At 35.4% G+C, this 26,489-nt stretch overlaps 1 protein-coding gene across 3 annotated transcripts in view; it reads right to left on the bottom strand.

Moving 5' to 3' along the window:
- USP34 (ubiquitin specific peptidase 34) overlaps positions 1 to 26,489 on the bottom strand; it is a 262,229-nt gene that overhangs the window by 37,024 nt on the left and 198,716 nt on the right. For all 3 annotated transcript variants that reach the window (XM_035001475.1, XM_035001473.1, XM_035001474.1), the window contains 17 exons: positions 25,863 to 26,046; positions 25,224 to 25,384; positions 21,638 to 21,703; positions 18,710 to 18,856; positions 18,570 to 18,626; positions 18,397 to 18,474; positions 17,904 to 17,998; positions 14,627 to 14,799; positions 11,301 to 11,454; positions 10,159 to 10,237; positions 8,009 to 8,062; positions 7,799 to 7,894; positions 4,124 to 4,188; positions 3,960 to 4,035; positions 3,828 to 3,875; positions 3,655 to 3,720; positions 1,233 to 1,313 (listed from right to left, as the gene is read on the bottom strand). In XM_035001475.1, the coding sequence (XP_034857366.1) occupies positions 1,233 to 1,313; positions 3,655 to 3,720; positions 3,828 to 3,875; positions 3,960 to 4,035; positions 4,124 to 4,188; positions 7,799 to 7,894; positions 8,009 to 8,062; positions 10,159 to 10,237; positions 11,301 to 11,454; positions 14,627 to 14,799; positions 17,904 to 17,998; positions 18,397 to 18,474; positions 18,570 to 18,626; positions 18,710 to 18,856; positions 21,638 to 21,703; positions 25,224 to 25,384; positions 25,863 to 26,046 (1,680 nt within the window). The remainder of the gene's footprint in view (positions 1 to 1,232; positions 1,314 to 3,654; positions 3,721 to 3,827; positions 3,876 to 3,959; positions 4,036 to 4,123; positions 4,189 to 7,798; positions 7,895 to 8,008; positions 8,063 to 10,158; positions 10,238 to 11,300; positions 11,455 to 14,626; positions 14,800 to 17,903; positions 17,999 to 18,396; positions 18,475 to 18,569; positions 18,627 to 18,709; positions 18,857 to 21,637; positions 21,704 to 25,223; positions 25,385 to 25,862; positions 26,047 to 26,489) is intronic.

The following is a 26,489-nucleotide window of genomic DNA, read 5'->3' as shown; positions in this document are numbered from 1 at the left end:
GTGGAGATGCCATGAAAAAGTTTGGTGTTCCTAAAATGTTAAACCTGGAGTGACTATATGACTCAGGACTTCTACTCCTAGGTAAAATAACAAAAAGAACAGAAAACATATGCCCACACAAGTATTTGTGCACAAATGTTCATAGCAGCATTATTCAAAATAGCCAAAAAGTGAAAACATCCCAAATGTTTATCGACTGCTTAATGGATAAACAACATTTGCTATATCCATTCAATGGAATTTATTTTAGCAATAAAAAGAAAGAACAGATACATACTACAACATGGAAAACCATGAAAATACTGCTCAAAGAAGCCGATCACAAAAGATCACACACCGTGTGACTCCATTTATCATTTTTCAAAAAGCTTTAATTTTTTTGAGAGAGAGCAAGTGAGAGAGAGCCCAAGCTCTCAGGACAAGCAGACTCCCCGCTAAGCAGGGAACTTGATTCCAGGACCCTGGGATCATGACCTGAGCCGAAGGCAGATGCTTAACGAACTGAGTCATCTAGGTGCCCTTCCATAGAGACAAAGAGTAGATTAGTGGCTGCCATTAGTGGCTGGAAAGAAGGGACAGGATAAAATTGGGAGTGACTGTTAATAGGTATGGCATTTCTCTTAACAGTGTTATAAAATTAGTCTGGGGATATACTAAAAACCACTAAATTTTACACTCTGTACGGTTTTGATGAGTTATTATGGTGCATGGGTTATATCTCAGTAATAACTGAAAAGTGGTCTTTTCAGATTAAATTTTTGGTTCTGTGTCCTAAGTGAATATAAAATAATATTCATATTTTTCTTGTCTAATTTTTTTAGTGATTTAAGGAAAACAAATTGATTCATGTGACAATTCAGAATCTTTCACAGAAATGTTATATACTGTTCATTCACCTTTCAACGCCATCAGAGTACCCTACCATGGTTAGAATATCTAAGATTCTGAAAAAGAATCAGTACAACTCATAAAGCAGAGATAATAGGATCTGAAAGAATAGGCACTTGTAGCTATCTTCCTATAACCAGGAAATGTTAACAATTTTAATTACTTGCTTGGAAAGATAGTTGATTTGCTAGAAGAAGCTGATGAAATGATGGCAAAGTGATTCTTACGGTAACAGGTCGATCTTTTCAAAACTACCTTCAATGCTGGGTTAAAATACATTCACAGGCAAATTTAGAATTATTAACTTGAAAGCCACTTTCTTTTTCAAATAAGTATTTTCTTACCTGTCTCACAATCTGATTAGGGCACTTAATTAGTATCTGCATTGGCCACCAGTCATCATCAGCCATACGGTCCAAAAACCACTGTAAAAAAATAGTGTGATATTAACCTTCAACCAATACTTGTTGGATTAAAAAAAAATAATCACACAAGGATTTTACTTCTAGTCTATGTTTGAATTATTTTAAGTTTTTACCAAAACAGATTCTTCCATTGTTAGAAAGTCTAAAACTCTAGGGGTGCCTGGGTGGCTCAGTTGGTTAAGCATTCAACTCTTGCTTTTGGCTCAGGTCATGATCTCAGGGTCATGGGATAGAGCCCCATGTTGGGCTCCACGCTCAGTGGGGAGTCTGCTTTAGATTCTCTCTTTCCCTCTGTCCCTCCCCCTGCTCATGCACATGCTCTCTCTCTAAAATTAAAAAAAAAAAAAAAAAAAAAAAAAAAAAAAGGTATGAAACTCTAAAATGCCTGAAGTCATAATCAGGGTCATCTCATTACAGAATTCCATGAACGCCATTTACATCACAGTGTAAACTTGCATGATGGCAACCTGCACTGCATTAACATTATAAAATGGAATACTATTTTCCTCTTAGTCCTCATAGATACTACACTGCAGAACCTTTTGTTTCTATTAATATATGATCTGAGTATGACTTATTTTCTGTTTGTAAAGAAATTATGCTCTCTTGGTAACACAAAACATACCTCCCCCCATTTTTTTTTTAGAGAGAGAGAACAATGGGGGAGAGGCAGGAGGGAGAGCAAGAATCTTAAGCAGGCTCCACACCCAGTGCAGAGCCTGATGCCAGGGCTCTATCTCACAACCATGACATCAAGACCTGAGCTGAAATCAAGAGTCAGATGCTTAACCCACTAAGCCACCCAGGTGCCCCCCAAAATATCCTTCTTTATGCTAAAACAATTTCCTATTGATTTCAAGATATCTCTTAATCACATATTTAACTCCTATATTGAATTTTACTGTCTATGTGCATATACATAATTATTGACAACTGTAGAGAATTTTAACTCCTTGAGAGAGTTCTGGAGGCCATTCCTTAGTAAAAACAAACAAAAACTGAAGTGGCAACTTTATAAACAAAAGCAAACAAAAAACAAATGTTAACCTAATCAATATTCTGGATCTATCAAACAGCTTTAAAAAAAAATCACAAAGGGGGAGGGGAATAGAGGAACTTGTTAACTAACACCAGGAGGATATAATCAGTCAAAGCAATCATGTGGAGAATTCTGCAGACCAAATGACAAAGTCGCAAAGAGAGGAAAAAAAGTAACTGTTAAAGATGAAAGTTGATTTACAAGACAAAAGCAAAATGTGGTCCTTGTTTGAATACTAATTCAAAGAAGCCAACTGAAAAAAATATTTTTTAGGCACTTAGAGGAAAGTGAACACAAAATGAGTAGTGGACATTAAGGAACCACTTCTAATTTTACAATGACATAAATTATAACCTTTTAAAATCATGGTTTCATATATATATATTTTAAAAGTTCTCATTTATTAGAGACATATTCAGTATTTATGGATGTATGATATGCTATTTGGGTTTGCTGAAAACAGGCATGGGGGACAGCAACAGATTAAGACAAAACAATGTTACTGTTTGTTGAAATTGGGTGATAGGTACCTGAGAGTTCCTTATCTTCCTACTTTAATGCTTGTTTTGAAATGTTCATTACAAAGTTTTAAAAAATTATAGCCTTGTGTTTGAAATCTACAATAATCAGATTCTCTAATTCCATTGCTCCAAGGCATAATCAGATAACATTCTGTGTAAGAAAAAAAAATCTTCAACTAACTTCATCTACTGCACACTATGTTATCTCCCACCTCTGGAAACTTTTAAGATTTGCATTTTTAGAAAGGCTTATACCACACTTTGGAAGCTAATCAAGAAATGATAAAATGATGTTAGGGTGGCAACAGGGGTTAAGTGACCATTACCTGTGAGCAGATTATCCTTAGGGATAAATTATTATAGGGATGTATTAGAACATAATATAGAAGATAAAACTGGACATAAACTGATATACTGGGATATATGCATTTTTATCTTGGAGGAGGAAGATATCCATTTTCAAGTATTTTCTGATAACATTCAAAATTAGTTAAGAAATATCTGATACAGTCTTTTGAACTTTCTATATTTTTCCTTCTAACAGATTGGGGGGAGGCACCCAAGGACTTAAGTAACTTAAAAATCAATTATTTCATCAGTGTAATGGATAGGACATAAATTATAACCTTTTTGGCTGTTAAGTATTTTGGGTAACAATTTACACTGGGATCCCTATAATTTATAATACAGTAATTTTGCTGTAACATCTAAGAATAAAAGAAAATAAAACAAAAAACTGCATCTTAAGCTATGCATTATTTGTTGAATTATTTCACCTCACCTCACAAGCTGCTTGACTATTATTAAATTGTTTGGTCAACAGTTCAATCCACTGAAGCATTGTGGGCTAAAAAAAAAAAGAAAGAAGTCATTTAAGGCATGGACTTCTGAGCTAAAGATAAAGAAAACCAAAAGCTATCTGAAAAATGACATAAAAATCTACAAAACACATACCTTTTCTTTTGAATGTATAAACGTCTCTAGGACAAAGGAGGTGCTTAACTGTAAGAAAACATTAAGCAAAAAATTTTTAATTATTTTAAAGTAGTCAATTTTGAAAAAAACTATCTAAGGCTTATATATTACCTTTGCTGTCATTAGGGACACAGCTTTAGGATCTGGTAATGTACTGGGAATACAACTACATAACTGCCACATAAACCTAGAATTTAAAAATAATAAGTTACATTTCTTACAGAATAAGGTTTGTTTTAAATGTGTAACAAAAAATCTAAGTTTACCAAACTTACCCAAAATATGTATGTTCAAAAATGTTTTTGTCTTGAAGAAACTGCATGTTATCATGCCAAATCCACTGAAGAAAAAGAAAATGGTAACATGAGATATCAAAAGCATTTGCTTAATTACATTTTACCAGTATTTTTTTTAAGACAAAAAAAGATCTCTAAAAGAAACAAAAAAACAAAAAATACAGGCACTTAAAATTCATGTTGATTTTTTTTCAGGTATGTGGAATATGAAAATAGTTACTAAGCCTGCTCCAATTTATCATTTTGTATCTGGCTACCTCAAACAATCACAGTTCTTTAAAAATACAATTATAAAGATTTTGAAAGAACTCTGAAATCCCATCTGTCTAAAGAGCAAATATATAAATGAATAAAATTATGTTGTGTTCCATGTTGATAAAAACAGGTTATGAGAAAGGTTTATGTTAAAAAACTGGCAAAATAAAAACAATTCAGATTGGCAGACCTAAGGTGATTTCCTTATTTATTTTTTTAAAGATTTTATTTATTTGAGAGAAGGTGAGAGAGAGCATGAGGGAGGGAGGGTCAGAGGAAGAAGCAGACTCCCCGATGAGTGGGGAGCCTGATGTGGGGCTTGATCCTGGGACTCCAGGATCATGACCTGAGCCGAAGGCAGATGCTAAACCGACTGAGGCACCCCTCCTTGTTTATTCTGTAACAATTATGAACAAAATCATTATTTTTTTTTTTAAGATTTTATTTATTTGACAGAGACAAGACACAGCAAGAGAAGGACATAAACAGGGGGAGTGGGAGAGGGAGAAGCAGGCTTCCCGCTGAGCAGGGAGCCCAACGCAGGGCTCGATCCCAGAATCCTGGGATCATGACCTGAGCCGAAGGCAGACGCTTAATGACTGAGCCACCCAGGAACCCCAACAATGATTATTTCTAACATGAGCCTTATATAACTGCTCTGCTGACTTTAGTTTTTGTGTTCTTTTAGCTCTCTGTACCCTAAACATGCTCTTAGTATTCATTCCATAAAATTATTTTTATCTGGAATGAATTTATGTTGATTATTGATATTGCTGCCTGTGTTTATTCCTCCTAAAGATTTTCAACTAACTCTCCTTGCCTCCCAGCCCACTACTCCAGCCCAGTACCAGGTCTTATAATCATGTTTTAGGGTTCCTGCTCCACATTGGTACAGACCTAGTCACTCAACAGACTGCTTCAGAGTTCTTGGTCCTCTAGCATTTCTATGCACACTGCCTTCTACAAAGCTGTAGCCTCAAGAAGGGTTTGAGAGCCTTCACCCATCAGAGCTTTTTCATAGCAATGAAGCTCCATTCCAAGCTTCTTACTTCTAGCCATGAGCTCAGCTCCAGATGTGTGTCATAATTTTTATCCCCTTTACCTCTCAAGAACTCTCCACCACAATTGTCTGATTTGGGCCTAAAGCCTGGTATGGTAGTCCTGTGGTTCCCACCAGACTCATTGTTTTTATTTCTTATATTCATCTTGTTTTTTGACAATCCTTTTTACATTTTATCAATACAAATATGTGGAGCCATGTGGGTGTGTCTAAGTGTGAAATTACTGCACTACAGGTATTCTCTATATACCTCTTCAACTTCATTTTGGGCTACGTATCTTTGCACTTACTAATCACAGCCTCAGAGGTCATCTTTCAGCTTCTAAAACATGCCAATACGCTATGTCTTTACTAAAGGAAGTTGTACATAATACTCTCTTTGCCTGGAGTATTCTTCACATGATTAAGTCTTCACTAACTTTCATGTTTTAGTTTGAGCTTAATCTGAAGTATTTCCTAATCACTTTCCCCAGAAATTCCAATCAACTACCCTTTCTGCGCATTTTGTTTTATCCACAACAGTCATTACAATTTATAATGTTTGTTTACTTAATAAATCTTATGGTTCTGGGATGCATGGGTGGCTCAGTGGGTTAAGCATGCAACTCTTGATTTCAGCTCGGGTTATAATCTTGTGGTCGGGAGATCAAGCCCTGAGTGGGGCATGCTCAGCGGGCAGTCTACTTGCGATTCTCTCTCCGTCTCCATCTGCCCCCACCTCTCTAAAATCAATCAATAAACAAAATCTTTAAAAATAATTTTATGGTTCTAAATTTCCTATTTACTCTTTGGGAAAGTCTGCTACTAGCTATATTTTAACTGTACAAATCTAAAGGACCAAATTCCAGTTTATACCTAAAATCCATGTTAATATTAAATAACAGTATTATCATACTTTAGTATTTTTAGTAAAATGTATATGCAAATTAATTTTTCAATTAACAAGCTAAAACAATGATAGGAAAAAAAATAGTTGGTTTAGGTCTGCAATCAAGAATATTCTAGGGACGCTTGGGTGGCCCAGTTGGTTAAGCATCTGCCTTCAGCTCAGGTCATGATCCCAGGGTCCTGGGATCGAGCCCCACATCAGGCTCCTTGCTCAGCAGGGAGCCTGCTTCTCCCTCTCCCTGCCGCTCCCCCTGCTTCTGCACTCTCTCTGACAAATAAATAAATACCTTCTTTAAAACAAACAAAAAAGAATATTCTAATGTAGTACAATGTGTTTTTCTTGTTGTAGTAGAGCAAATATCCAGGATTCCCTTTTGTCACATATAAATCAGTGGTTCTGAAAGAATGGTTCAGAGACCTGTGGGGGATACCTATGACCATTTTAGGGTATATATACTATCAAAACCATTTCCTTAATAATAGGATGAGGCTATTTGCCTGTTTTTACTCTCATCTCTCCTGAGCAACAATGGAGGCTAAATAATGAATGAAATCACAACAGAGCAAATGCAAAAATTATGAGACTCCAGCTGTCATCTATTAAATCAGATATTAAAAAGATTTGCAAGCATATAAAACGGCCACTTTTCTCCTGAGTGGTTTTGTTCTGAAAATTTTTTTTATAAAATGATATAAAAAATATTATATTAGCATGTCATGGGCTTAATTTTGTTATTTTTAAATAAATTAAAACAAATTTTTAAAAATTTTATATTTTATCAGTAACAGTCTAGGGAGTCAAGATACCAGTTAAGAGTATTTTTTGGGGGACCAAAATCCACTCAGTTTTAAGACTCGACGACGACAGTGCAAATATCAATTAGATAGTAAAAGCTGAACTGTCTAGATGAAAGAGTAAATTTTTATCAGGTATACCTTTCTGAAGATTTACATTTTGGCTCAGTTTATAACACTGATACAACACACACTGAGTTGTGAATACATTTTATAGTTCTTAACACATTAAAGTAACATTATCACTTACTACATCATGAAACAAAGAAAGCCTAATTACTATAAACAAGACACATTTTGAAATATTTAATACATATTTTAAATGCATTTCAAATACATGGTACATTTCTATGTAACATGAAGCAAAGAAGGAACATCCATCACCCAATCCAAGAACATTACCATATATACAAGTTACTTAATGAGCTTGCTCCAATTCCATCAACCATGTTACTTATTTTTCTTCAATCTTACTAATAATTATTTTCTCACTTTACATGCACCTGCCCTATGTCAGTACTACCAAGACCATTTATAAGTATAAGGTCTACCCAGGATTATAAATCCTAATGTTGCTATAGCCTGCTCCAGTAGTCCTATTACTTGCATTAATACTTAACATGTTTTTAAATTGCTGAAGTTAAATTAACTTATACCTCTAGTAACTCTGACGAAACATCAAATTTGAATTCTTTGCCATTTTCTTCCTCTGGTTCCATGCGTTTGTAAAACAGCATATATGCACTGTGTGTCTTTAAGAGGCAAAGAAAAAAAGGTATATTTTCATTTTGACAAAGTATAACTATAAAATTAGGTAACATGGAAGAAAGAAAACAATGTAAATTATATATGAAAAAAATGATTACCTTTTCGAAGGAGAAATCCATAAATTTATCTGTAACAGAATCATAGGTCTTGGTCTGTTTAAAAAAATAAAAGTTTTCCTTCTTTAAAAAATATATTTATATTTATCTCAGTTGTATTTATACATAAAATATTTCATAAACAGCTAGTTTATTCTTTATAAAAAAAATCATTGACAGAAGTTCTTGGCTAAGAGTATAGTTGACCCTTGAATAACACAGGTTTGAACTACACAGATTCACTTAAAGGCAGATTATTTTCCCCAATAAATACAACAGCATACTGTAAATGTATTTTCCTTATGATTTTAAAAGATTTATTTATTTTAGAGAGAGAGAGCATGAGTGGGGTTGGAGAGGGAAAGGGACAGAATCTCAAGCACACTCCCCTACGAGCACAGAGCCCAATGACATGGGGCCTGATCTCACAACCCTGAGATCACGACCTGAGCCAAAATCAAGAGTCAGATGCCCAACCGACTGTGCCACCCAGGCGCCTCTCCTATGATCTTCTCAGTAACATTTTCTTTTTTCTAGTTTACTTTTTTTGTAAGAATACAGTATATAGGAAGTGTAACATACAAAATATGTATTGATTGAGTATTCATGTTATCAGGCTTCTGATCAAGAGACAAAAGTCATACTTGGATTTTTGACTGTGTGGGGGCCTGGCATATTTAACTCCCACATTGTTCAAGAGTCAACTGTAACTGAAAACAAAGATTCAAAATATTTTTAAAGATACTTTACCATAAAATATATAAAGCAAAATAAAACGTACTTGCAATTGAAGAACTACCTTTTAAGAGAAGACCTTTGAAAACTTTACTTTTTGTTTGAGGAAATATCCCAGGAATAACATCTAGAGATGTAGTAGGTTTATTATGGCATCAGTAACTTATTACTTCCTTCTTCTACCCATTTCTGAAGTGTTAGCAATTTGCCTACTTGTCCTTTTCTATTCAAAGTGGTACATAAGAGCACCAAAGAGCAATAAGGAAGTCCTTCATTAAAATCCACAATGTGAACAGTGATTTCACTATAGACATGGCTATTAAAGTGAAAAGTAACTTCATTTGGGCTTATCTGTGACATGGAAATGACTAATGCTTTACTTATGAGAATCAAAACAGTATTTTAAAACTGTTTTCAGAACATCAGTACTTGGATAAAATGCCTATGAAATACAATTATTATAATTATGTTATTATAGGGGTGCCTAGGTGGCTCAGTCATTAAACGTCTGCCTTTGGCTCAGGTCATGGTCCCGGGGTCCTAGGATCGAGCCCTGCATCAGGCTCCCTGCTCAGCGGGAAGCCTGCTCCTCCCTCCCCCATTCCTCCTGCTTGTGTTCCCTCTCTTGCTGTGTCTCTGTCAAATAAATAAAATTTAAAAAAAAAAATTAGGTTATTATAATAATACTACTCCAACCTAATTGTCTTTTTTCATGTCTTAGGGCTAATTACATAACAGGTTAAGATATTCTTTGTGTATCCTGTCAATAGTAATAACCAGGTTGCTCCTGTTGTTATAAAAAAGGCACCGAAAGAATAATTCTTTGAAGTTTAGCTCAAGCTAATTTCCTTGAGAAAGATTTTCTGTATGAAGTCAATAAAGAGTAATTTCTTTTTGCTCGAATCTCAAAGCATTCAAGTGGACAACTTCTTCCATCATGTTTCATGGCAATGCAATTCAATTCCTATACTACTATTTAATTTTTCAATTTTAAGTCTTAACCTTCTTTATCAGTTGAAGGCAGAAATTGTAATTTAAAAAGTATTTCCCAGGGGCGCCTGTGTGGCTCAGTCAGTTAAGCATCTGCCTTCAGCTCAGGTCATGATCCCAGGGTCCCCGGATCGAGCCCGGCATCAGGCTCCCTGCTCGGCAGGGAGTCTGCTTCTCCCTCTGCTGCTCTCATGCTCTCCCTCACTCTCTTTCCCTCTCAAATAAATAAATAAAATCTTAAAAAAAAGTATTTCCCAGTCTGGTATACATGCTGAATAGACTAGACTTCTAATAAATAACAACGGAATAAATTTTAGATTTAATCATAGCAATTAAAAGGGAGTTAAGTGGTTTTGCTACTGGATTTTATGATACTGCATAGCACCTGGAAAGTCATGGACCATTTATAACTTCTGAATAAAACTTACTGTCATCTCTCCACCAAAACATTCAGAGGCCAACTGAGCAGAATCAAAAGGTTTTACCTCAGCATCATTAAAAAGATACCTAAAACAGAGCATATAGTGTTTATATACATACTGGGTATTCCGCTTATTATAAAATTACATACCGAAAAAATTATAAAACTTAAACTATTTTTAATATGAGGTAAATAAATTCTAAGTTCTTATTTTGGTAACACTAACCTACTAGAAACTGGGAATATAATTTTACAAATTGTAACTGCCCTAAAATCTGATAAATCCATTTATAAACTAGGAGTAACAGAAGAATTCATAAAAACAAAGAAAAAGTTTGCATAAATATTACTTGTGCAGCTATTGGACAGAAAAGATTAAGAGATGGGAGAACTTCCAAAGATAAAGATGTCATTTCAAAAAATTTATGATAAAAAAAGATTCAAAATTTATTTATGGAATTAATTTCAAATGGACAAACAAGGTTAAGATACCACTGACATGTTGGCTTGAAGAGTTCAACAAAACTATTCTGCTAACTGCAGATCAATGTACATTTTGTTCAAAGAAATATCCCTAACACTTAGAACAATGCCTACCATAGATACATAGCCTCTATACATGAGACTCCACCTAACAACATCTGAAGACCAAAAAAGAGCTAGTAAGTATTGATTTAATGACTTCTATCCATTACCTTGATAAAAGATGATAAAAAGAATGCGCGGGTTGGAAGGTTTGGAAAAGTAAGGTGGAGAGAGTGGAGCATGCAGGTAACTTCAAATTGCCTTATATAAGGACTTCGTAACCACCCTATAGGAGACACTCAGTAAACAGCTCTTGAATGAGTAAACAAAGATAGAAAAGATTTGGAAGGTGCAATATTGTCTATAAATCTAAAGTTGTGTGCAAAAGCTTGTGTGTTTTTTCTTAGGAGAACATTCATCAAATTCTCAGAAGAAGGTTAAGAACAATCAATTCCTACTGTCTTATGAAAGTTGCTTTCATTTAAAAACTGCCCCTTTTCCTGATTTTATAGTTTTTTAAAAAAAATAAAATCAGAAAACATATCTGAAGCAAAAACAATGTTTATACTTTAAAAAAAGAAAAAAAATTTTTTTAATCCCAAGAATGAAATACTTAAAACTCACCATTTGTTGTTTTTATAAGCATGTGGATTGACTATATCTCTGATGAAGCTATAATAGTGCCCACCATCTGCTGTTCCTGTGTGAACAGTCACTCCTATTAAGTCATACTCATAGCTTTCTGTGTCTTTTGAATGATCACTGACTTCCTTAAAACCTGAAATGATTTACATAAAATAATGGTAATAATGTTGAAAACTGCACATTAACATCTTTGAATCACTTTACATAATATATTTAATATACAGAAATAGGCACAGATACATTATATATTATAATAGGTACAAAACAACTCCATTTGCTAGTCATTCCCCATCCATAGTCTACCATTTTAAGGAACATTTATATAAATCATTTGGAAAAACAACCGTAAGTACGGACAACATCAATATAATATATAAATATAAAATATGTTCTTTCTGTTTAATCTTATTCCTTTTGAAATAGATAGTACAGCATTTTTCATTCAAGCTAGGAGCAGGCAAACCCAAGATATGGAAAGGCATTAAGATACTCATGCCCTTTAATCTCAGGTTAAGAAAAAGGAGCACTGTAGTGGTAGCATGCTGGCAATTGTTTATTAGTTAATAGAAAACATTCTGTATTAGGAGACAGAAACAAACAGACATCCTTCCTGTCCCCAAAGATGTGAAAGGCATAAAAGATACTAAGGAAAAATTACAGAATGATCTAGTAAGTTTGAAGATTTATGACTTATGATCTGTATACCCAGCATCATATATAAAGGAAAAAGTATAATCAGAAACAAGTGAAAACAGATTAGGTTAACTTGAGTGCACGGTCTTAACTGGAAAGTGACAACTGAGGAGAGAAGGAAATGGCTAACAGTGTCTTAATAGTGACTGAGAAGTTTGGATGTGCTAGGATCTGACTCTGAATGCATCAGTTACGGCCTAAAAAAAATCTTTCATCTTGGCACAAATTTCTGCTACTTCTACACAAGGAAGCATCATGAAAAATACCAGAAAGCACAATAACTGGGCAGTCTTACTATAATTTTATAAATGGTTTGTAAAGAGTTCTAAAAAGAAAGGTGTATATATACACTGCCTACTTCTTAACTTTGCCTATATTTTCAAAGTTATCTTCCACTGGCTCATTTGCTGCAACCTCTAAACATACTCAAATTCTAAGGGTAGGTATGCCTGGGTGGCTCAGTTGGGTAAGCGTGTGCCTTCGGTTCAAGTCATCAAGATCCCAGGGTCCTGGGATCGAGTCCCGCATCAGCAGCCTGCTTCTCTCTCTGCCTGCTCTGCCTGCTCGTGCGCTGACAAATAAATAAATAAAATCTTAAAAAAAAAAAAATTCTAAGGGTAGGGGCGCCTGGGTGGCTCAGTCGGTTAAGCATCTGCCTTCGACTCAGGTCCTGGGATCGAGCCCCGCATCAGGCTCCCTGCTCAGCAGGGAGTCTGCTTTTCCCTCTCCCTCTGCTGCTCCCCCCTGGTTGTGTCCTCTCACCCTGTCAAATAAATAAATAAAATCTTAAAAAAAAAAAAATCCTGAGGGTAAAAAATACTCCCCTTAACTCTATTCCTCTATAGGAACAGTCACCATCTTCTCTCCTCTTTTCAAAGAAAGAGTACGTTCTTCTCTTAAAAGAATAGCCCACACTCACTGTTTACACTTCTCAACTCCCATTTAGTGAAACATTTACTGGATGCTCATTAAGTGCCAGGCAATGGAATGTAAAGATTAAAATGCAGTTCTCTTTCCCAAATCTTAAAATATAGCGGCTTATTCAAACCTTAAAGATTTTAATGAGGGGGCGCCTGGGTGGCTCAGTTGGTTAAGCGACTACCTTCGGCTCAGGTCATGATCCTGGAGTCCCTGGATCGAGTCCCGCATCGGGCTCCCTGCTTGGCAGGGAGTCTGCTTCTCCCTCTGACCCTCCCCTCTCTCATGTGCTCTCTCTCATTCTCTCTCTCTCAAATAAATAAATAAAGTCTTTAAAAAAAAATTTTTAATGAGAACTTATTATATAAAGAAAACATTGCCAGAACCAAACTTCTCTAACTAAAGAACAGAAAGGCAAGAGCTAGACCTGTTGTGCTTTTTTTGCTCACCTGTTTCCATTCCTCACCTCTGTGGTCTTTGAGGCACATATACATAAGTTTGAAAAGCACTGGTCTTATGAAGTAATAAGAATTTGGAGGTAATTGGATATGAACCAAGTATCATCTTTAAATCACTACAATCTGCCTTTCTACTGCAATACCCAAATGAAACTGCTCTGATAAAGATAACCAAAGACATTCTACATGCTGTTTTCAGTCATGTTATTTCTGAAACAATTCCTTTTCTTTAGCATTCAATACTTCTGACCAAATTCCCTTTTTGAGATCTTCTTGAAATACTGACCCACTATTCAGCTATGATCAAGCCACAAACCTGAGTCATTCCTGACTTTTCTTCCTCCCTCTAGTAGTAGACTAAAAAGTCAACTTCAAAGGGACAAAGACCTTGTTCTTTGTTGCCACTCTATCCCCACTACTATGAGAATAGCAAATTATAGATAGACATTCAATAACTTCATTGGATTCATTTATACATACAATCATCAAATCCTATTAACCCTCCACACACCTCTCTCCAAATCTACTGGTATGCTTGCTCATTAAACTACCATCTTCTCTGTGGTTTATCAGAATGCCCCCCCCCACATCCCTTTCATCATCCTCTAATCCATTTCTATTGCTATAGTCAGAATAACCTTTCCCAGATCCCACCTGGTTATTTCAGTTCCCTGCTTAAAATCTTCCAAAGGTTTCACATCAAACAAAGATTACAATTATTAACATGGCTTACAAACAAAATGATGTGGCCATTGCCTTTTGCCCATCTCATCAACTCCACCGCCACCTCCTACCCACCTAAAGACATTAGCCATTCCTCTCAATCTATTCCTTATTCAAACTCTGCTTCAATGTTACCTTCATGAAAGCCCTCCCTGATACCCCTAGATTTGAGATACACTCACCATCCTATCTGATGACACATCCTGTTTATAATTTCTTGCTCAATAAGATTTGCCTACTAGACTTAAGTTCTATGAGATAAGGAACCATGTGTATCTTGTTCACTGCCATGTCACTAATGCCTAGCAGAGTGCCTAGAACATAGTTCTAATAAATGCCAAATATCTATTGACGAACTGACTGAACGTACCATACTGTATTTAAATACAATCCCCTTTCCAAAATTCAATTTCATTTTATTAAATGTGAAGTTGGTTACAACTTTATAGTTATGGCTGTCTTGTTATGGAGACTTACAGTAAACATAGGCAAGAGAAAGAGATCAAAAATTACCTTCTTTCCTATCACTCTTTCCCATTAGAAAATCTTCTGTATAGGGCGTCATATCCAAGCGTAATGGGAAGGAAAAGTGTGTGTTCACTTTCTCTTTCATCATTGTCACCATATTAAATGTATACCTCATAGTATTAAAACTCAGAATGCGAGGCAATTTCTTAAAACATGCCCTGAAAGACAGAAAAGAAAAAAAAAAAAAAGGAAAAAGAAAACTTAAAAATCTCTTCCAAAAGTACTTTAGCTGGTAACATATTTACACTGTATGTATTTCAGTATTCAACTCAATAAATAATAAACAGTATTTTAAATCATGCTCTTATTAAATATATCTATACCTATATTCCCCTCTTACATGCTTTTTTCCATTCTAAAAGGGTTTTACTGTGCCTAAGTAAGAAAAATAAAAAATTAAGCACACTGTGGTAAATTCCATGAAAAAGATATGCAAAAGTGCTATGGAAGCATAAAAAGGTGTCGCACCAAACTTCAAAGGAGTTGTCTTCGGTTCAGAATTTTCTTTTCCATTTTAAATAACAGGAATTGAACTATTTATTTTTATAAATTAGAACTGCCAAGTTTAGCTGTATCACTTACTAGATGTATGACCCTCAACAAGTTACGTAACCTCTCTGAGCTTAATTCCTAATTTGGAAATTTCTAAAATGGAGATTAAAGTGCCTACTCCCTCCTACTTTTAGAATGCTGCCTGGCAAATAGCATTCAATAAATGTTGCTTGATATTACAATAGCAGCCGCTGCAGCAAATTACCTAAGTATTATGGTTTAACAAATATTGCTAGTTCAAATTAAAACAAACCAAAATTTCAGTTTAAACAAAAAATATATAAAAGCTTGGATTCATGAAAAATAGTGTTTTGGGGAATAATTCTTCATTGAACGTAAGATTCTAAAGAGATTCTGTTTAAATCAAGAGCTCAGTTTAAGAAAAAATTAGGGATTTAAGGAGACAAGGAAGGTAGGGGAAAGATTTCATAAACAGGAAATAAGTCTAAAAATCCATCATTACTGATTATTTGGGAGATTGGCAAAAGATGAGGTTATGGAAATATAAAGGAGTCAAATGATGAAGGGCTTTTGTGCAATGTCACAGTATGAACTGCATCCTGGGAGCTAAGAGTCACTAAAGGACCTGTGGTGGACCTTGGAACCATGCAAGATTCAGAGGATAAATGACATAATGGAGTTAAAGAGATGAGAGTTATGTTATAGACTTACTGAATCTATGAGACACACAAGTCACAGCTGGGAGAACACAGCACAACATTCTGAATTAGGTAAGATGAATTAAGAATCATAAGCATGTCAACAGAGATTGAGATTATGGTGGTAGACAAAATTATTCAGGAAAGAATGAATAAACTGAGAAAAACAGAGGTTTGAAGATAGAGCAAAAGATGATCCTTAGCCCATTTCTGCTGACTACTATGTTATCATAGACATTCAAAAGTATGGCAAGAGTATAAAAGGACTGAGTGACACTGCCTAAAAGAGCAGACAGTATTTCAGAAAAACAGCAGAATCGTATTAGCCAAAAGAAGGGAATGTTTCAAGAAGCAGGAAGTTATCAAGAATGACAGATATTTTCAGTAAGCTTATTTATTCCAACTAAAAAGATTCTCAAAAGAAAATGTCTCAGTCTATCAACTTTTATTGATTCCTCATTATACCCCTCCATATTAACAAACTTTTGACTGACTCCATTCTGTGTAAGTCTTAACTCATACCCTAACCAATTCTCATTAGATGGGCCTGTCTTCTCCCTGTAACTGCCTGCACAGCTATGATTTCATTTAAGTATGTCTACCTTACTTTTCTCTCTTGCAACCAACTTGACATCTGGAGACTGAGAAAAAGAGTACCAATCCTATCAGTGTAGATTTCCCTGGAAAAATCTTCTATTAAGCAATTTTAAGAGATGGCTTTTCATTCTCTGCCTTCCAACATGGTCAGATCTATCTAGAAAAGTCCTGTTTGATCCCCAAGCCCTTTCTAGATTCCATTTTCCTTGTTGTTTTTTTATTGCCAAACTTTTAAAATTAATGATCTATACTTGATGCCATGTACCCTGACAGCCCTGCTTCTATCGCTACAACCCAAAAAAACATACCACTAAACTATCTTTCTACAAGACCCAATGCTTTTTACTCAGCTGTAATTTCCCCCCTTTCCTGTGGACTCTGTCAATTGAATACCTTCTTTGGGAGATTCTCTTCCCCAGTTTCTAGGTTACCATCCTATGATGAATTTCTTTCTTTCCTAGCTTCAATTCTGACTTTTTTCCACTGCACTTTTAGGTTGGCTTAGTCAGTCCTTTACAACAGTTATGTTCTTTCTCAGATGTCCAAATGGTGCCAACCAATTATGGCAAATAATCCCAAAATCTAGGTATTAATCATTTCATGTCACTGTATACCTACCAATCATATTTTCTATTACTGGTCAATGCAAATCCTCTACTTGAGGCAGACTAGCCTAGTCCCAGGCTTCTTGCACATACAAGGTCATTTCTATTTCTCTGCCTTTGTTCCAAATAACTAACAGCATATGATGCTGTCTCAATCCAATTTCTACTTGTCATTCAATGTTCACTTGGAGAATTGAAACCTCTTTACCCAGTTACTCTGTCCCAAATGGGCCAACTTATGGTTGGCTCTTAAGAAAAAAAAAAATCTCTCACTTCAGAGAATCAGAGGAGGATCTCTTCAGTTCATGAGGAGACTCTTCATCATGATTCACTGATATACAGCAAAGGGCTAAAGCAATCAGACCTTGGTAAATATTTAATTGAAAGGACACAAAAAATTTGGAAAAATTTAAGGGTGCTTCAAAGTATAATAATCGAATGACTGAATATTCAACTGAATAACTGAATGAAAAGTTGCTTATAAGAATAAGCTGAGGGGCACCTGGGTGGTTCAGTTAGTAAAGCATCTGACTCTTGATTTTGGCTCAGGTCACGATCTCACGGCTGTGGGCTGGAGCCCCACATCAGGCTCTGCCCTCGGTGTGGAGTCTGCTTGAGATTCTCTCTCTCTCCCTCTGCCTTTGTCCCTCCCCCTGCTTGCACTCTCTCTCTCTCTCTCAAAATTAAAATCTTTAAAAAAAAAAAAAAAAAAAAAGATACACTCCAAGCAGCCTACCTTAACCTTAATCACATAATTTTCATAAAAGTTTAACATGAATTTACCATTTGTGTTTTACTTCCACTTGATGATGTATCAAAATGATAAACATTACATTTCAGAAAGCATACCTTTTTTCAGCTCGTACTTTCTTCCCGCAATGAGAACAAGTATACATGTTGTCACCTTCTAAAGTGTCTTTAATAGTAACTTCATCAAGAGATTCCTGCGTATTAAATCAGATTTTAAAGTCCCATATTATTATTTACAGTATGCAAAATTCAAAACGTAGTACTTATCATTTGGGCAGACTGCACAGAGGAAAACAAACTTTTTATTAAAAAAATTCTAAATTTTAGCAAAAAAAATTTTTCCCTCAAATTGACAAGATGCTCCATGAATCTTATTAATTTTTCAAAAGTAGAAGTATTTCAACTTTGGGGGAAAAAAATCAGCTTTGTGGTCTACCTTTAATTCTTATTTGATCTGCACAGCAAGAAGAAAATAAATAAAACATGAAAGTTAATTTTTCACCAAGATGACAAACACAAACCTGTTGTATGCAAGTTTGTTTGATTAAAATAAAAGCAGAAAAGGTCTAACAATATATTAAATTTTACTCACATAAATGTTCTTCATATCAGCCACTTGGCACCTCACAGTATAAAACTCTTCAGCAGTCTGACTAACATGTTCACAATCCTGGGAAATCAACAGTCAAATATTAGTAATTTATTTTAATAAGTTAAAACAGACATTAAGATTTCAAAAAAGTAAAGAACAGGTGCAATACTTACCAAGGACACAACATTGTTTGTAATTACACCTCCAAACAAGCTTTTGACGGTATTTTTCTTTAAAAACAAACAAAAGTGAGTAATTAAAATTGGGCAAATCTGTACAGATTTCAAAGAAACAGCAGTATTCTGGTACTAACCAGTTCTGGAGACATTTCTTCAATTTTAGTAATGAGATCAGTAAAAAATTCTGTCATATCTTTCTGCTCCCCAGTATTCAGAGGCTGCTTATCCATGGTGTATGTTTTACAAAAGGGTCTAGGATTATATGCTTTGCATTCACTCTCCTGCAAAGGAAAAGGGAGAAGGATGGATCATGAAACAATCAAATCCTACATTTCAAAAAAAGAACATTATCACAAGGTTCTTGAATAAATAACAAAACAACAAAACAGAGTAAATCTACAACAGAACTGCTTTCTTGTTTCATTCAATTAAATTCAATTAATTAACATATAAGGTATTATTTGTTTCAGGGGTACAGGTCTGTGATTCATCAGTCTTACATAATACTCAGTGCTCATTACAACATACACCCTACCCCCCTCCACCACCTCCAGCAACCCTCAGTTTGTTTCCTGAGATTAAGAGTCTCTTACGATTTATCTCCCTCTCTGGTTTCATCTTGTTTCTTTTTTTTCCTCTTCCCCTATGATCCTCTGCCTTGTTTCTTAAATTCCACATATCAGTGAGATCATATGGTAATTCTCTTTCTCTGATTGACTTATTTCGCTTAGCAAAATACCCTCTAGTTCCAACCACGCTTTTCAATTTAATAGTCCTGGTGCCTGAAGATGCTTAAATTACTGTTATGAAATTTGTATTTTTTTTTTTTTAAGATTTATTTATTTGACAGAGAGAGAGACAATGAGAGAGGAACACAAGCAGGGGGAGTGGGAGAGGGAGAAGCAGGCTTCCCACGGAGCAGGGAGCTCGACACAGGGCTCCATCCCAGGACCCTGGGATCATGACCTGAGCCGAAGGCAGACACTTAACGACTGAGCCACCCAGGTGCCCCTGAAATTTGTATTTTTTTAAGTCTAATAATTTCTAGGAAGGAATTTGGGACTCAAAGGTTGCAGATGTGTACTATGAAACAGAAAACAGAAAAATTTTGCAAGCTAAGTAAGATTTCCTACAGACTGAACTTAAGAGTTTTTTGTTTTTAAAATTTTTTATTTATTCATTTGAGAGAATGCACAAGTGAGAGAGCACGAAGCAGGCAGGGAGGATCAGAGGGAGAGGGTGAAGCAGACTCCCCACTGAGCAGGGTGCCTGACATGGGATTTGATACCAGGACCCAAGGATCATGACCTGAGCCGAAGGTAGATGCTTAGCCAACTGAGCGACCCAGGCACCTGAGAACTTTAGTAGTTCTTAAAAGAGTAGTTTAAGGGCACCTGGGTGGCTCAGTCAGTTAAGCATCTGCCTTCGGCTCAGGTCATGATCCCAGGGTCCTGGGACCGAATCCCGCATCAGGCTACCTGCCCAGTGAGGAGTCTGCTTCTCCTTCTGCCCCTCCCTCCCCACCCCCAACTCGTGCTCGCATGCACTCTCTCTCTCTCAAAAATAAATAAAATCTTTAAGAAAAAAAAAAGTAGTTTAAAATACTTTTCTGTTTTGTCAGTTCAGATGGCATGCTCCAACTCTGTTAAAGGTATATTAAAAGTGGGATCAGGGTGCCTGGGTGGCTCATTCAGTTGAGCATCCAACTCTTGATTTCAGTTCAGGTCATGATCTCAGGGTTTTGAGATCGAGCCCCGATCAGCCTCCACAGAGCCTGCTTAAGATTCTTTCTTTCCCCCTCCCCCTCCAAAAAAAAATTGCAATCCAAGAATGACTACTAAATCTTTTAATTTTGTTAAAAATTTCATTTATTTTTTTTATTTTTTTTTATTTTTTAAAGATTTTATTTATTTATTTGAGAGAGAGAATGAGAGACAGAGAGCACGAGAGGGAAGAGGGCAGAGGGAGAAGCAGACCCCCTGCTGAGCAGGGAGCCCGATGTGGGACTCGATCCCAGGACTCCAGGATCATGACCTGAGCCGAAGGCAGTCGCTTAACCAACTGAGCCACCCAGGCGCCCAAAAATTTCATTTATTGACTCCTTAACTGTCAGAAGCTGAAAAATACAGGAATAAACATGATATAATCTCTGTCCTCAGGATTCTAACAGGTGAGATGAGTAACTTTCACTACAAGTGGTAGGTATGAGACAGAGTTGTGGAATCTACGGTTTTCTCAGAGGAGTTGAAAATAAATTGCTTCAGGAAAGATGACAATAAGAAGAAAAGGGAAAAAAAAAGTGCTACAGAAAGAGTGTTACAGGCAGAAGCAGCAGCATGAACAGCTGCACAAGTGATGAAGCAACAGGGTGATGGGCTTCCAAGGGCGGACACTTGCTACGGGATTCAGCTGCATAGAGGGAAGGGTAGGAGAGGATGCTGAAGGGGTGCCTGGCTGGCTCAGTCAGTACAGCATATAACTCTTGATCTCAGGGCTGTGGGTTCCAGCCCCACATTAGGTGTTGGGAATACTTAAAAAAAAGGTAAAATCTTAAAAAAAAAAAAAAAAAAAGAGAGAGAGAGAAAGGAGGTTAAAAGAAAGGGGCAAAATCAGAAGACATGTGCTGATGAACCTGGATACTATTCTGTTCATAATAAAAAACCACTGAAGAGTTTTAAGCAGAGGAATAATATTGTAAGATTTGCTAATTTTTTAAGATTAATTACTTTTATAGTTCTGGGGGGGGCATTAAAAGGGACAAAGAGAAATCAATCAAAAAATTCTGGGGGGGGGGGGGAGAGTGGGGTGACCCTGTGGTGGGAAAAGGACCAGATGGATCCAAAGGATTCATTAAAGGACAAATTAACAGTCGTCTTGCAGATGAGTGACATGCAACTGTTTAAAAGTCACTTTGACAAAGAACACCAATAACTGACAAATTCAATTCGAAAAATAAGAGTATATAGTCAAGACAAATCCAATACAAATGAACTTCATTTAATGTTTTCAACTTATATAGGTTATATCTAAACTAGTTTTCCATATATGGTTCTCAAACATACCATTAAATATGTAAACATTTTTTGAAGCTCCAAAAGCGTGGTCTTGTGCTTCATATCTTCTGAATACTGGAAATCAAGAGAAAAATGTTCCATTAAAACATACTGATGGTAGCAAATTAGTCTAGCAAAGAAAGTATTACAATGTGCTATTACTGTATCTGTTTTCATTCTTTTAGCTCTATGTAAGAAAAAGGTTATTCTTTATTTAGCAATTTAACATTTAAAAAATTATTTTATTCATTATATAAATGTAGCCATCGCTATTATGTAAGAAAACGGAATAAAGAGATCTTTAAAAAAAAAAAAATTGCTTTCCAGATCAACACTCATTTGGTACAATGCTGTTTTCACAAGCTGGTAACTGTGCAGGAACAGAAAACATCATAGGTGTGCAACAAAGCTGTTTTCTACAAATAAATCCATACATTTTTAAAAAATGTATTATAGGGCGCCTGGGTGGCTCAGTTGGTTAAGCGACTGCCTTCGGCTCAGGTCATGATCCTGGAGTCCCGGGATCGAGTCCCGCCCGCATCGGGCTCCCTGCTCGGCAGGGAATCTGCTTCTCCCTCTGACCCTCCTCCCTCTCATGCTCTCTGTCTCTCATTCTCTCTCTCTCAAATAAATAAATAAAATCTTTAAAAAAATAAAATAAATAAAAAAATGTATTATAATAATAAATGACATCTCTCCATCATCTAGTCATATCTTTTTTTTTCTAGAACAGTATATCCTTAATATTGCAGAAAAATTACTGGCCAACAAGCTTGAAAGCATTCTATATATTCAAATATCATTAACTGAAATTCAGGTATCTGGCTAGACTCACTCACTAGAGACTTAGTCCTGAACACCAGCCTTATAGACACTTATTAGATATACTCTAGCTCATCCAAATATTTAAGAAAACAAAACAAAACTATGAAATATTATCCTCACTACAAACTACTTGTCAAAATCTTGAAGAAGCTCTGATAGTCTTGTGGAATAATAAGCCTTCTATATGCCAGAAGTATACACTAGTTATTTGTGTCAATTTTGTGGGGAGTGTTCAGTAATGTGGTTCTGCTATTTAGGAGCTTATAATCAAACTGAGGACATAAAGACACTGAAAAGGAATCTATTCAACATATAGTTACTGCAAAATTGTATAATATTAAGTACAATAGGAACTGAATAAAAGGAATCAACAAAATTGACAAAACAATTACAGTAATATAACTGACATATGGGAGGCATAATACTCCATGAGATTAGAGTAGAAGTCACAAAAAACAACACTTTCCCATATGTAACAGAACGGTGATGATACATGATACATGCAAACTATATATAATACAATGGTCAGGAATAAAGACTTGGATTTAAAATTTTCATTGCTGGAGAATTAAGTATTAGTTGGCTGAAGAACGGAAGTGACTGGAGTCTTCTAAATTAAGAAAAAAGCAAGAATGTTTTACTTAATGTAGAAGTTCTAAATATAAACCTTACATATGTATTTAATACTTAAATACATATTTGCACCCATTAGGATGGCTATTGTCAAAAAACAGAAAACAAGGGCCAGCAGGGGTGTGAATAAATTGGCATGTTTGTGCACTGCTGACAGGAAGGTAAAATGGCACAGCCACCACAGAACACCTGCACAGTGATACCTCAAAAAGTTAAACACAGAATTCCCATAGGATCTAGCAATTCCGCTTCTGGGTATATACGTAAAAGAAGTGAAAACAGGGATTCAAATGGATATTTGAACACTCATGTTCATGGAAACATTATTTATAATAGCCAAAAGATATAAGCAACCCAGAAATGTCCAATGACAGATGAATGGATAAACAAAATGTGGTACAGACACACAATGGACTATTATTCAGCCTTAAAAAAGAAGGAAACTCTCAACATGTACAACATGGATGAACCTTGGAGACACTATGCTAAGAATGTAGGATTCCACTTAAGTGAGGTATCTAGAACAGTCAAATTCATAGAGATAAGTAGTAGAATAGTAGCTGCATGAGGTTTGGGGGAATGGAGAATGGGAAGTATTTAATGGGTACAGAGTTTTAGTTGGGGGAAGTGAAAAAATTTTTGAGATTGATGGTGGTAATGCGATATCAATATACTAACTACCACAGAACTGTACACTTGTATTTAGTTGGGTATATTTTACTACAATTAAAATACATGTAGATTTCTTTACTCTTACTGTGAACATCAGAAAAGGAAATAAAAATAACTAATGCACTCACGTAAATAATCAAGTGCACTTTTGACTAGAGTACTTTCCAAAGTCATGTCAAATTCTCTTCTGTTAAGAATTTTTTATGTAGAAACATGTCTAAATTTAGTTTTTAACCAGAAACACCATTTATGAGACCTACTCCCAATTAACACATCTGATTGTTCTTTCTGGTGCTACATTTTAATTCCTGAAAGTGCTAATGGCTAAACAGTGATCATTAATATTTAGAAGAGAAATCACGAAGTATGGCCATGTTAACAGTCAGGAAAAAAAAAAAAAAAAAAAATCACTGAAATTATGCCTCTTCGCTCATCACTGGTTCCTACTAAGCAGATAGGGCCACAAATTTAGTCACAAAAATTTCCGTACACAAAATCAATCAGTTATTCAACTATTTCTAAGGATCATCAGTCTCAGAAGATAAACTTAAAAGCATTAATATAACTAACATTAAAAAAAAAACCCCACTTGGGCGCCTGGGTGGCTCCGTTGGTTAAGCGACTGCCTTCGGCTCAGGTCATGATCCTGGAGTCCCTGGATGAGTCCCGCATCGGGCTCCCTGCTCGGCAGGGAGCCTGCTTCCGCCTCTGACCCTCCCCCCTCTCATGTGCTCTCTCTTTCTCATTCTCTCTGTCTCAAATAAATAAATAAAATCTTTAAAAAAAATAAAAAAAAACCCCACTTGACTATACTATAACTCGGGAGACTTTGAAGCCTAAAAACATCTTAAGGATTCACTGAAAGTACATAAAGAATTGCAGTACTTTTTTAGGGGGGTAAAGTCAGGACATCAAGATGACATGATGGAGGAAAACAGAAACCCAAGTACAAGCATGAAGTAAGTTTGCCAAGAAATTATAAAAGCAGTGCAAAAGGCAAACTAAACAACAGTCCATGGTTAAAAAGAGTGAAAACTGAAATAACAAGAATAACATAAAGCAGACCTTACCCAAATAAATTAGGCCCACAGTCAAATTTACTTTGGGATAAAATTAAAACAAGTGATTCTGGTACATTCCTCTACTTTGTTTTAGGCTTTGCTTATTTTTATGTAAAGAAAATTTGTATTTATTTTTACTGAAAATACCATGTTCATTGTATACACTGAATGTATATATTCCACAACTGTGTTTTCCTTTGAGAAATAAGGAAATTATACTAGTATGTTAGGAGTAACCTACGAAATGTAAAATATTTAAGTTTACATGAGCTATGTAATCAAATACAGTCATTTTTTAATTCATAAATTACTTTCTCAATGTTTACTAAATTGAAATAATCAAGATTAACAAAATTTTAAAATTTTCTTTTACAGTTTTAATACTGAAGTGAGGAAAACTGTACCTTAGCAGTGAAGACAGCCTGTCTTGCCTCAGGTATCATATAAAGTTGCTGAATAGTAGAAGCCAAGTAACAAGTAGCTCCAAGGTTAGTTAGGCCAACAAATCTACACTCAGCACGAACATCCTCATGGGGCCAGTAGTCCCATTTATAAGGCGCATGGGCTGCTGAAAAAAGAGGGAGGAAAAGATGCCCCCCAAACAAACTATTAAACATAATGTATTTTGCTTTTACTAACAGCCACTACTCTCCATTACTTTAGTTAATATACATAAAATATTATATATGATAACTAATACTAATGTAACACTGCATGTCAATAATACTCAAAAAAGAAATAAAATTAGTAAGAACACACAGAAAAGCTAATTCATTCTCTAAAAATTCAAAAGACTGCCAATATTTGATTTTACTTGGCACTAAATTATTTAACCAAAAAATTCCAAAATATTTCAGATACCTATAAAGTCCTTTACACCCGTTTTTTTTTAACAAATCAATGTTTACTTTTTTAACGTCTTAGCAACAAAAGTTTATAATGTTAAAAGTGTATGAATAGTGAACTCTTTCTATAGCCATGCCTTCCAAAATCTCTTTTCTGCTCGTAAAATTTAGAAAGATTAAAAGGAAAAGAATGCTTACACTGCATGTGTTGTGCCATAACCCAGTTGTGTATTAGCCTGTAGTTCTCAACGGATCCCTTTACCATCTCTACTAACAAATCATACGCAGCAGCTCTTGAAGAATGTGATTTGCACTTTGGCTGTTGTCTGTCTTTTAGACTAGGCAACAAAAACAGGAGATTGAAGATATCTCTTAAAAATTCCTGGGAAAAAAAGAAAGGCCAAGTATATTATCTAAAATTACATGTTAGTTATATTCTAAATATAATGAATACCTTACATAGAGTGAACTAGACTATAGGACAATCTACAATTTACTAAAAGGCTATTTAAAAACTTAGAGCAGCATCATATACCATCATCTCAAAGTCTTCCCAATGTTCATTTCTCTTAAAAAAAAAAAAAAAAACAGAATGGGTAGGGATCAACTTTACTCTTCCTTACCTCTTGATAGCTAACAGGCTCATTCTTAGATTCCCATCTATAATGCTATTATTTTCCACTCCATTAAGTGACCAAAAGTTTTTGTTAAGGACTCCTATCTTGATTGCCTTTGCCATTTACCTCTGTTTCTCCTTATTTCACTCTCATAACATTAACAGCAGCAGTAGCAAAAGCACCAACTTACTCAAAATGAACAGTTATG

The sequence above is a fragment of the Mirounga leonina genome, unplaced genomic scaffold, assembly GCF_011800145.1.
Source record: "Mirounga leonina isolate KUSES-001 unplaced genomic scaffold, KU_Mleo_1.0 Mir_125, whole genome shotgun sequence".
NCBI classification, from domain to species: Eukaryota; Metazoa; Chordata; class Mammalia; order Carnivora; family Phocidae; genus Mirounga; species Mirounga leonina.
The sequence above is the reverse complement of the archived record's forward strand: the minus strand, read 5'-3'. Positions and strand labels throughout refer to the sequence as shown.